Genomic DNA, 13,209 nt, shown 5'->3' on the forward strand with positions numbered 1-13,209 from the left:
ATCTCGAAAACCAATTTTCAATGTTAAAAAAAAAAATTGTGAAATTTTCTGTTTTCAATAAAAATGATTTCAAAATCATAAAATTTTAGCCTTTTCAAAACATATAAAAAATAAGTGTTTAAGCCCTTTCTAAAAATTCAAAAAGCTACATAAAAAAAGGAATAAAAAAAATAGTTCGAAGTTCTTTAAGATTTTTTTTTTAATTAGGCCGCCGCAAATATTTTTTTGCAAAAATAAAATTACAGGCCACGGTTTCAACATTTGAATGAAAAAAGTGTTTTAAAATGCATTACACATCTGTCCAGTTGTTTTGCAATCATAAGTTTCCAAAATTTCTAAGTATCGACGAAAATTTTATTTCAGCGGGAAAAAAAGTTTCTGCGGTAATGTACATTGGAATTCCATAAAAGTTCAAAATATTTTTAAAAAAGCCCAAACATGCTAAATATTATTATCAATGCTGAATATGGCACAGCTCATGACCCGGAGGTTGTACGAGCAGTAAAAGTAAGTAAGTAAAAGTAGTAAGCTGAATATGGCATTTTAAATTGTTTTCAGTTGATTAAACTTCTATTTCCATTGAAATTTTCAAGATTTAAAAAAAAATTTTGGACAAATTTTGAGATACAGTTTCCAACAGTTTTTTTTTTTCTAAAATATATTTTTTTCAGCATTACCCAACATGACCTCATTTGACTGGTATCTCGGAAATTATTGGGTCGATTTTTATTGTTTTTTTTTTAAATTTCTGCGCTTCTCAATATATATTTTTTTGATTTTTAGAATCAAACCTGATTTTTGGAAATTTAAAAAAAAAGTGTTTTGCAATCCCGCTGTTAAACTGTCAACTTTTAACTACCACGGCCTACTTTTAACTAACAAAAATAACAGATTTGAAAATCAACACCTTTTAATACCAGTGCTCAAAAGTCCAACTTTTCAGCACTCAAATGGGTGCTAAAAAGTTGTACTTTTTAACACCTGTTTCGAAAAGTAACATTTTTCAATATTGTTTTGTTTTGAACGGAGAATTTACTTAACACATGAATGTTTGACATACAATTCCATTCAAAAGCGTTTTTTGGAATTGCAAAAAAGCTCTTTAAAATGGTTAAAAAATTGTAACAAAAAATCTCAGATCACTTTTCAATTACTCGGCCTACTTTGTATTATTTGAATACATCGCTTGAATTACTATAGCTTGAAAAATAAAGTTTAAAGTAAAAGTTTTTGAATAAACCAAGCTTAGTTCTCTTGTAATTAAATACACATAGAAAAGCTATCAGAAGAAACAATCTTTCTTTATATATAATACAATAAACTATTCAGTAACAACATCCCACCTTAACGCAAAGTGCAATGTTCACTAGCGAATAAATAGTGTTTAGTACTACTTCCAAAAAAAGCACACTCATCGTCAGTTTTCGTCCAACGTTGGTCCACGTCGAACTTTTGCTTCTTCTTCTATAGACGATTCTGACCCGCGAAAATAAATGAACAAAGAAGCTCAATTTCGAACATCCCGTAAAGATTAATGTTTAGAAAAAACTATACAGTATACAGTAATTGACGTCAAATTATATTCGAGTTGATTCTGGCTGATTTTGACCTAACAGTTAGTACTATCGGAAACGTTCAGAAGTTTTGACTTTTTTTTTGTTTGCTTCTTCTAACGATTATAATGATATTGTCGAATTTTGTATGGTAGCAATTTATTGCCTCGTTGGCTGGAATTTCTTAACTATTTTTTAAAACACATCTTTTTTTTTGCGTTTCACACTGTGCATCAAACTAAAATGAAAGCAGTTAAAGTTGTTTCTAAATGTTGTTTTTTTTTGTTTCTTATATTTTCTGGTAACAATTTATTGCTAGGTTAACCGATTTCCAGCGTTCAAAATAACCCCATTTTTACCTGCCGGTTTGCTTCTAAATGTGGTTTATTGGTCTGTCTTGCTAAAACATGAATTTATGCGATTATTTATGGTTGTCAGTGTTATGCAGTGTACGCATTTCTTTAACTCATTCGTTGGCACAGCTTTGCCCGAAGCATTTCTAGCATTAATTCTTTGTTTTCTTTCAACGAAAATTACTCTTTTCAACACTTCTTAGAAAAGTAAGAAGCTTTTACACCTTTTATGTAATATGATTTTGCTTTTTCATGTTGATGATGGAACACCAAATTGGAAGTTTCCCGCCTCTGCCTTCCAAATTTGAGTGGTTTTAAAATGTTGCCCTGCACAAACGATCTCTCTTAATTTCTCTTTCCAACACACACACACACCTTAGAAGATCTCCATCACCATCGAATCGTCCGTGCGCTCCCAGTAGCCGCCCTTGTACAGCCAGTCGTCCTGCTTCGTGTGAGGGTTGACGGCCTGTTTGAACCATCTGAAATGTTAGAAAATATTGATTATTCTTTATTACATGGTTTTAAAATGTAAAAGATTTCTCAAAAATTTGATAAAAAGGTTTGCTAGGTATAGATTAAATCTTTGATATTTCTGAAGTTTAATTTGAAAAGGTTCAATATACCATTTTTTTTTGCTTTTTGGGTGTTTTTGAAACCGCATTGAGTTAGAGCTATTCAAATATACCCAAAACACAAAAAAATTAAAAAAAAATGTTTATTGGTCAAAAACTAAGATCCATTCAAAATTAAATTTTCACTCAGAAATGTTGGATTAGTAGTTTATGCATCAAGTTGCAATATTATGATTTATGAAAATTTTGATTCCTCACTTTAGTTTGGTGCCCGTATCTAATCAACTCAAAAAGTATTACTTTTCGATACAAGTGCTGAAATGTTAAAAAAAATATTTTTTTCGGCTTTATTTTTTTTGAAAGTGAGGAATTTTGCATTTTTTCCAGCATTACTATTTTCTTAATGGACGAAACTTTTTATCATTAGTTTTTCCATACAATTTTTCATACAATTCTATAGTCTGGTCATACAAAATGAGCATGTGAATATTCAAAAATATATATCTGTACAATGTGTTTTCCGATCGATTTGGTGTTTTTTTGCGGTTATGAATGGGAACTTTCAGCGAAAAGCAAACAGTAAAAAAAAGTAGTAATCCAGCTGCGTGTAAAAGGCCTGGTTGTAAAATAAATTTTGCATTATTTTATGAAATTTTATGTAATATTACACCCTGAAATATGTAGCCCATCAGTATGGGAAACCTACTTGACCGAAATGTCAAGCTAAAATATTCGTTTATCCTTTCCATTCTTCATTGGTCTGATGGCCGAGCGGGCTAAGGCGTCAGTCCTTACTGTTGGTGCTGGGTTTGAATCCCGTCGGTTGCAGTTTTTTTTGTGTTTAAAAATTATACATGCATTGTTTAAGTGTCTTTTTACGAAGGGTATGTGCATGCTTTTTACCATCGGATTTTTTGCTCTGTTCCGCATCTTTCTTTTTATTTTTTATCACTTTAGATCCAGAAATATTTTTATTTCAGTCCTTTTTTAATTATAAAATGCAGCATTTTCACGTTGAATTTGTTTTAAGTATCATTTTCGCATCATTATTTTAATATCAATTTAATTTTTATGCGATTTAAAAGTAAATAAAAATAAAATAGGTGACACTGAGCAAAAATTCAACGAGGTATACCGAGTTGGGGGTATACAACAAGTGCTGAAAAATAATCAAGTTTTACAACAAGTTACAATTTATTGAAATTCCAAACAACACCCTTTGAATGAAATTTTAAGTCAAATGTACATGTGTTTAGAGCAATTCCAGCCCAAAACAGGAATTTTTCAGGTACTTTTTTCTCGACCCTCTCCGATTTCAATGAAACTTTGTAGACATGTTATCCTACGCTTATATAAGCCATTTTTGTGTATATGGAGCCAGTACCACTCGATAATGACATTTGAGAAGGGCGTAAGTGTTTTAAATATATTTGTAATTCGGAATTTAAATATTGCTGTATCTTGAAGCCGTTGCATCGTATCAAAAAGTGGTCAGAGACAAACTTGTAGGAAATTTGACGGGCTTTTCGAAAAAAATACACTGAAAGAAAAAAACACTCTACTTTTACGAGATTTTTCGATTTTTAAGTTTAAAAGTCAAATTTGAGGGGGAGCCCACGATTTTTTTCGTTCAAAATTTTTGTGAAGATAGCCTAAGATGTTACAAAAAGACTCAAGAAAAATGCAGGATGGAGCAACTCACCCAAAAAAATACAAAAATCATTTACTGAAAAAGTTTTTTTCAAAAGTGCTCTAAACACCAAAATTTTCAAAAACCAAACACGAGAGTCGATTCTCCAGACAATGTTACATAAAAGTCTCCATATTGACCATTGTCCTAAGTCCAATCCTTGTGATGTTACAGCGGTTTTAAAAATAAAAATGTTGAAAAATTAGGTTTTTTGATGGTTTTTTGCAATTTCTACAGACTTGATTTTTCAGTCTCGAAAATATTTTTACCGAAAAGCTCGTCCAATTTCCCATAAGATTGTCTGTGACCACTTTTCAAAATAACTAATTTTTTGATGATTTAAGCTAATTTACTATCCAGGTTAATATACTACACTGAAAAAATATTATGTTTTCAGTTATGAGCAATGTAATTAGCTTATATCTGTAAGCCCATACATCCAATTGAAATGTGGTCAAAGACAAACTTATGGGAAATTGGACGAGCTTTCCGGTAAAAATATTTTCGAGACTGAAAAATCAAGTATGTCATATAGAAATTGCAAAAAAACCATCAAAAAACCTAATTTTTCAACATTTTTATTTTTAAAACCGCTGTATTTTTTTAGGTGAGTTGCTCCATCCTGCATTTTTCTTGAGTCTTTTTGTAACATCTTAGGCTATCTTCACAAAAATTTTGAACGAAAAAAAATCGTGGACTCCCCCTCAAATTTGACTTTTAAACTTAAAAATCGAAAAATCTCGTAAAAGTAGAGTGTTTTTTTCTTTCAGTGTATTTTTTTCGAAAAGCCTGTCAAATTTCCTACAAGTTTGTCTCTGACCACTTTTTGATATGATGCAACGGCTTCAAGATATAGCAATATTTAAATTCCGAATTACAAAAATATTTAAAACACTTACGCCCTTCTCAAATGTCATTATCGAGTGGAACTGGCTCCATATACACAAAAATGGCTTATATAAGCGTAGGATAACATGTCTACAAAGTTTCATTGAAATCGGAGAGGGTCGGGTACAACCGATTCCCTATTTGGCATGGAATTGCTCTTTAGTCAATTCATCTTTGAAATCAAAACAATATTTAAAAATATTACTTTTCGATACACGTGCTGAAAAGTTAAACTTTTCAGCGCCCATTTCAGAGCTAAAAAGTATAACTTTTCAGTCCTAGTAACGAAAAGTATTACTTTATGATTCTATTATTATTAGTAGAGAAAAGTAGGCCATTCCGTCGTTCCAGAATGACAGGAAAGCAGTAAGTAGTTCCACGACGGAGTTGCAAAAAGGAAATTTATCGGAAATTGCTCATCATGCATATAACTTGAAAACGACGCACTTTATCAAGAAAAAAAAAAATTGTGGGTCATTTCCGATTGCAAATTTGATAATGCATCTTGATAATTTTCTTTGCTTTTTTCTGTTCCCTAAGACATTTTTTTTTTTCTAAATCGATAATTAATAAAAACGTATTTTGGAAGTTGAAATTCTAGTAATAAAAATGGAAATTCTAAGCAAAGATTTTTTAAGTGTGTTTTTTTCTGAAAATTCCTAATCTTTTTTTTAACTTTGCCGAAGACACGAAATCGAAATTGGTATGACCAGTCCGTGAAATTGTACGGACACTTGAGAAATTAATGACGCAAAATGGCTCTTTGTGATAAAGGGACAATGTTTACCCTAATACCAAAAAACAAAAACTCGATTTGCGAAAACATGAATAATTATTGTGAATAACTCAAATGTAAAACGTAATAATTGAAATTTGAATAGGCCAAATTGGATGAAAAAAAGGATTGCAAATAGTTCTCTGGTATACAATATGATGTCCAACCCTAGTATTGCAAATGGTTTTTTTTTTTTTTTTTTTTGGGAGGGTGATCCAGCCGCACATCGTTGATGTTGAAACCTCTAAACTGGGCCCTCGTCCTGTCACGTCCGTCAGTAGTCTTGTCGTACATTGCAACTAGAATCAGATCTGCCAATGAATTAGTACACTTCGACCAAATAAACACTGACGCTGTATGGATCTGACTCTAGAATAAATGCACAGTTGTGTGTTATTCATAAGTCAACTATTCATTTAAGTCCAAATATTTATTTGCTAACTACTTTGGATTGTAAATCTAAACTTTAATCTAGAATCCTCTAAACGTAATGTTCAAAACTAAACGTTCCTTTAACTGTTGTAGTAGTACTTCTATCAAAAACAATAAAAATTTATGAACTGATATACAAATATGATAGAAATCGCGATTTGAAAAAGAAATGACCATTTACGTCAAAAGATCCGTAGTTCCTCGATTCGCAACAATGGTCGATACAACCATAATCCGAAAACCGTTAGTTCAACAGATCAACGAATTTTGTCCGATATCATTACATTATTGATCGAGACTCTATGGACAATTTGACATAAAAGAATGCCTAGTATTCTACATCAATCAAAGTAGCATTACTCTTACTTAACAATTGCAACTAACTTTAACATCAAATAGATTTGGAAAGGATACAGATTTATTTTAAATGCTAATGCTAAGCAACAAATCAATTGTACTATCCTGAAGTCCCACCTAAATTCCACATTGTGATAGTGAAAAAGTCACAGATGCAGCGGTTTCTTGTGCAATTGTGATATTTTCACTATCGGAGAACTACCTAATTCACGAAGACAGCTTATCGGTCGACGCTTAAGCCCTGGGGCTGCGACAAAGCGAGTTCTCGTAGCATGGAGTGCTGTCCATAGTGCTTATAAAAAAAAGAATGTATACCCAAATTTTAACTAATGCACTAGGATCAAATCATGCCCCTTGACTTTACAAGGCCCAGGGATGTCTAACCCTAGTATTGCAAATGTTTAAAAAATAAATCCACCGAAATTCATACCTCGGAAAGATGCTCTCATCGGCCTTTTTACACTTCTTCCGGTTTTCGCGCTGCTTCTCCTCGAGGCGCGTCTTCTCCGCCGCCGCACCGTCCATGTCGCCCTTCTCCAGCTTCCGGATATCGGGCCGCAGCCGCGAATCCGTCGGACACAGTGGCCGCTGCGGTCCGCGCATGTGGTCCTCCATCTGGTTCAGCGACATGGCAAACCGGGTAAACTGGTAGTACTCGGCGGTGTTTCCGGGCCGCGGTTCCGCCTCCCACAGCGTCACCGAGTTGGGAATGTCGATCGAGTAGGTGGAGTCGCTCTTGGGGATGTCCCCACCGTCGGCCGGTTCCGGCGGGTCGTCCGGCTGAAAAGAGAGAGTAATTGCTTATTTTACGAACTGTTAACGCTCTGTCAGCATGTCTCGTACCTCCGATATCGACAAGCTCTTGAACGAGCTGAGCTTGATGCTGTTGAGCTTGGACAGGACCTTTCTCGGAGTATTTCCCGGGGACTCGTTCGGACTCTTGCTGCGCTCATCAGCCCGCTTGAACTTGTAGCCGTTCTCTTTGCAGTACTCCTCGTACGAAGCGTAGTCCGTGCACTTGATAAACTCGGTCCACTTGCCGTACAGGAAGTGCGTTCGGCGTTTGCTAAAAAAAACAAAACACTTTCTTCAATATCTCACACACCCATTAAAATCGCCAACCCCACCTCCGGTCCGAAATGTACCCCTCGACCCGGTGCAGATCCTTGTTCCCGGCGCCGGCCGTCTTGAACGTCAGCGTGGCCTTCAGCCCGTGCTCGTGGCTCACGACCTCCATCGTGCCGTACTGCTCGATCCACAGCTTGCCGACGATTATGTTGTGCACGCAGCAGTTGACGTTGTTCCACGAGTACGCCTCGCCGTGGCCCGGCAGCTCCACCGTGACCGTGCCCTTGGGCTGGATCTCGACGCTCTTGCCCCAGAACTTGAGCTTCGGGTGGATCGACCCGTGGAAGGTGAACCCGTCCGGGCAGTCCGCGTGGAACGCCGATATCGGCGGGTGGTGGGAGACCTGAAAATGGACGAGAATATGCATTTGTTAAACAAACACAATATTTTGTAATTTGTTGTTTTGTTGGTAACGGCAGCCTATCTTCAATTTTTCAGGAATTTGTTTAAATCTTGACTTGTTTCAGTTTCTTTTGAAAGCAATGTCCTAATTTAAATTTCAGTATGGACATAAAATTATTTGCTGACTCTATAATAATGCTGTAATATTTTGTACAACTTTTAAAATAAATTCACTCAATTCATCTTTAGTAACTTACTTGGAATTTTCAACTATTTCAATCTATTTGAAAATGAATCTTCATGAGAAGTAACATCTATCTTAAAACAACAACAAAGCTAATGAAATACTAATAAAGTAATGATTCTGTTTCATTTTGTCACATTGATTGAATATTTGAAAAAAGATTCCAACTTGAGTTTGGCAACGGTTTTTTTTTTGGGTAAATATTTTTAATTCTTTAACTAAATTCATTATTTTTTCCCTTGAACTTTTTTTTTTGTGAGCATGGGTAAATTAATTTAGATCAAACTTGATTTTCAATTATCGAAAAACTTGAATATCAAATAAAATCCAATCGTTGTTGTCCAATTGTTCATTTTGAATGAAAAATTGCAAAAACTTGTATACGATCTGAAAAAATTAAAAAAAAATAATTGCGGAAAATAAATCCCAGTAATGTTGAGTTATTGCAAATATATTACAAGATTTTTTTTTTCAAAAAATAAGTGGTAAAACAAGGAATCTTATCAAACTGAATTGAAAAAAGAACAGTTAAATACTGACGACTAGATAAATCAATTTCATAAAAAAAAATCAATTTAAAATTTTACAAAGTTCCATTTCATTTTTTTTAAACGAATTCCGAGATATTATTTATATACTTCGAAAAAAAAAATAATGACAATCATGTTTTAAGCGTTCTTTTTTTTAAATTCAGATATCTTTATCTTTTGCCATTTCCAGTTGAAACGAAGTATCAAAAACTATAAGTTAGCCATTTAAAAAAAATAACATTGGAATTTAAAGTATTGTTAAGCCCTCGGTTATTTTTCAAAGACCAATTGTTTATGTTTCTACTCTGAATCAAAATAAAGAGTGCTTCCAGTTTTGAAGTATTTTTTAGTTATTAAGTTTTTGATTTTACAAAAATTGTCAATAGTTTGATTTTCAAAAATCATTTAGATTTTTTTAGATGGTTGATGTTGACTTGTTACAAAAAGTTTTTTGTTTGAAATCTTTTTTTAGATAAGAAATGCCTATTACTTGAGCTTCTGGAAAAATCAGGAACAAGTCGAAAATTTGAAACTGGGATTTGAGTGGTCACCCTACACCCCTCTTTAAAAAAAATCAGGGAGCAAGAAAATTAGTTGCAACTGATACCATGTAGGTACATATGAAGCACTTTGTGATATTTTTTAATTCAAAATTTGGAAAATTAAGCTTGAAATTAAATTTGCATTAAAAAGTTATTTGAAATGTTTTATTTTCTGATATTTGCGAGGTGGGCAAAAAATGCAACACATCAATAAACTGCCGCTCAAATCAAGTCCGTCCCATATGGGTCATTCCATCTCAACTGTGCACGGAAAAGTGCAAATTTGAAAATTACCCTCTCCGATCCTGCTCAAATTTGGCAGAGCTGTTGATACTATCAAAACATGCAAGAATCCCGAATTTCATCCAAATCGGACCACCCCCTCCATTTGTGTACCTCCCCAAAAAATCGACTTTTTGGCGATTTTTGACCAAACCTCCTAGTTTCAAACGGCGATAGCTCAGGAACCACAAATCTTAGAAGGTCGGTCTAAGACTCAATTTTGAAGGAAATTGGACGTAGAATCCATTTCCGTGATCAAAATGTTGATTAATTTATTTTTTCTACCTGTATTGCGCAATTGAAAACTTTAAACGGCTGTATCTCAAAACACCCCAACTTATTTTTTTTATTTGACCTCACCATCGTGTTCCCCGGCCAATTTTACATAAGAATCACTTATCGACAGAAATGAATATGTTTCGTTCCAGAGATATCGAATTTTAATGTTTTGTGTTTTCGAGATTATTTACATCAGCTACATTCGCCGCATCTGCTAGAAGCACACAGGCGGGCTGATCAATAACTGCTACCTGGTGTTCTGGGAGATGATTATATTAATTTATATTTTTATAATTTTACGCAAATATTTATTCAAATGGCTAATAGGGGAAAATCTCGTATGTTTGGCAGGCTAATTCTTCGCTCCTAGTTTCGTCCAATTTGCTCATTTTCACTATTTAAACAACAAATTTTGCAAAACTTTTGATAGAAACTTGCTTGTTCACTTCTTATTGAGCTATTTATCTCTCGATTTCAGTTGAAAAGGCTTTTAATCAGCTGTAATTGAATGCCAAAGCGCTGATATGGCAACATTAGAGGAACGCTGGAATTAGATGCTGTTCCCCTACCTTGATCAATCTATTTTTGTGAAAGGAATATTTATTGGGTTATTTTGAATGCACCGTTTTTTTACGTGTTGCTAACCGTTTTAGAGTACCTCCGAGGCCATGACCAGGGCCTTTATCATGTGCGGTAGCAAAATAGTGCCATTCAGCAAAAACCACAAAACCTGCCTTATTATTATTATTATAGTTTATTATTGACACTTTGCCATAATTTGGCAAATCTGATTTATGGTTTAAAAGATTGATCATATTAAATCAATTTTTATATTGTGAGCCAGCTCCATTTGATTAAAAGATTTTGGTCAAGGTACATTTAATTAAAAAAATATATTATACGTGAGGACAGCAGCCGTATTGTGTTCCAAGAATCCAAGAATGATAGAAGAAAAAAAACACTGTTGTTCGGACGGTGTCGAAATCATCGCAACTAAATTTGGGGAATTAGCAACTTTGCAGCAGATCAAACTTTGTGATTTTCTTACATTTTTCAGTTTTATACTTTCCAGAAATCCTTTTCCCACTCCTAGAGTACAACGTATCAACAAATTTTATTCATTTTAATTCATATTTTGTATCGTGCACTTATTGTTCAGTGTTACTAACAAGATTAATTGCATTTTCCTGCTCGCTCTGTCGGAATCCAATTCTGCCCTTTACTGTGTGTCGTTATTGCTCTGTCTTGTGGGATAGCACAGAAATTCATTTCATTCATTTTTTCGAGCAGATAAACATTCGCGATTAAATTCTAGATTCCTACAGTGATATACAGTTAATTTTTGCCCAATTTGATAAAGATTATTTATGATAAAATATTATTTCAATAAATGACCAGGTAGCAGTTATTGATCAGCCCGCCTGTGTGCTTCTAGCAGATGCGGCGCATGAAGCTGATGTAAATAATCTCGAAAACACAAAACTTTAAAATTCGATATCTCTGGAACGAAACATATTCATTTCTGTCGATAAGTGATTCTTATGTAAAATTGGCCGGGGAACACGATGGTGAGGTCAAATAAAAAAAATAAGTTGGGGTGTTTTGAGATACAGCCGTTTAAAGTTTTCAATTGCGCAATACAGGTAGAAAAAATAAATTAATCAACATTTTGATCACGGAAATGGATTCTACGTCCAATTTCCTTCAAAATTGAGTCTAAGACCGACCTTCTAAGATTTGTGGTTCCTGAGCTATCGCCGTTTGAAACTAGGAGGTTTGGTCAAAAATCGCCAAAGGTCGATTTATTGGGGAGGTACAAAAATGAAGGGGGTGGTCCGATTTGGATGAAATTCGGGATTCTTGCATGTTTTGATAGTATCAACAGCTCTGCCAAATTTGAGCAGGATCGGAGAGGGTAATTTTCAAATGCTGTTCCGCTTCAGATGGAATGACCCATATGTAATTTCGTAAATTTTGAGTTAATGATGCAGTTTGGTTCAAAATCATGTGAACTATCAGAAAAAAAAAACAAATAAAATTTAGTAGTTTATTCCAGAAAACCGTAGCAAATTTACTTTTTTTTCTGAAATTCTAACACGTAGCCTTATGGGCGGGACAAATTTGTCTTGCATTTTCCTCGGATTGCTGTTTTTACATATGGGACGGACTAGATTAGAGTGGCAGTAAATATATGAAAATAATCTTAAGTTTTCCCCATTTTCAGATCTGTGGTCTTTAGTTTCGATATTTTGGCTGGTAAAAAAATATTAAATGATTTTGTCCCTTAGCTCTTGATCGAAGGCGTGGAGGGGGCAAAAACAACAAAATTCCTTATTTCAAGTCGTATTTTTTCAGACTGTAGTCCTGATTCGCCCCAGATGACGGTAAGAATCATTTTTTCTCATGTTGGGCGAATTGAAATCTCTTGAGATAACGATTTTTTAAGCTTACAGTTGCAGAGTTTACCTACCATGCCTCAGGTACGATTTATTCCACTATTTCCACTCAAAACTTCATCTTCAGCTTCAAGGTTAAAAATCCGTTATCTTAAGAGATTTTTAACATTCGATCCAAATCGATCAGAAAATTCCTCCACACAATTTCGAATATTAACGTCAACACAAGTCAAACCACTAAATGCCTCAATCGCATTCTCCACTTTTTTTCAACCCTCTACTGCTCAAATTTAATATTTAAATTATTTAAAAAAAAAAAATTATATTTCCCGTGTTCATGAGTTCATTTTGAGCAACTTTTGTTCTACGAAAAACTTTACTTCTCTTGTTTTATGTTTTTCTTGTCTCATTTTTAGTATTTTAATTTGCTTTTATCTTGTTTAGTTTTTTTTTGTAGTATTTGGTCTATTCTACCACCTTATATAATTACATTTTGCCTGTCTAATTTGTTCACGTTTTTACAGTTACTTTTTCAATTTTTTGCATGTTTTTTCACATTTTCTGCTATAGAATGGCACCATCATCATTTAAATTGCAAAAAATGCGTAGAAGCATAGTCTGGGATGCTAGAAAAATTACTGCATACTTCTTTTTACTGAAAATATAGGAAATGTTAGTAAAAAAAAACAGCCAAAGTTGACCCCTAAAAAAAATACATTTTTAAAAACATTGGCAGAACCACATAAAACAAGTTAAACTTCTAACCTTGAAATTTTCTAAAATTCTAAAAGTTCTTCTTTCCAATGTTTTTTAAAGATCAAAAATCGGTTGGAAAATTGATTT

General features: G+C 33.8%; 1 protein-coding gene across 2 annotated transcripts in view; it reads right to left on the bottom strand.

Moving 5' to 3' along the window:
* Positions 1-1,984: 1,984 nt before the first annotated feature.
* LOC120424179 (oxysterol-binding protein-related protein 2) overlaps positions 1,985-13,209 on the bottom strand; it is a 65,668-nt gene continuing 54,443 nt past the window's right edge. For both annotated transcript variants that reach the window (XM_039588235.2, XM_039588234.2), the window contains 4 exons: positions 7,751-8,094; positions 7,467-7,689; positions 7,054-7,403; positions 1,985-2,388 (listed from right to left, as the gene is read on the bottom strand). In XM_039588235.2, the coding sequence (XP_039444169.1) occupies positions 2,283-2,388; positions 7,054-7,403; positions 7,467-7,689; positions 7,751-8,094 (1,023 nt within the window). In that variant the 3' untranslated portion in view covers positions 1,985-2,282. The remainder of the gene's footprint in view (positions 2,389-7,053; positions 7,404-7,466; positions 7,690-7,750; positions 8,095-13,209) is intronic.

The sequence above is a fragment of the Culex pipiens genome, chromosome 3 (assembly GCF_016801865.2).
Source record: "Culex pipiens pallens isolate TS chromosome 3, TS_CPP_V2, whole genome shotgun sequence".
NCBI classification, from domain to species: Eukaryota; Metazoa; Arthropoda; class Insecta; order Diptera; family Culicidae; genus Culex; species Culex pipiens.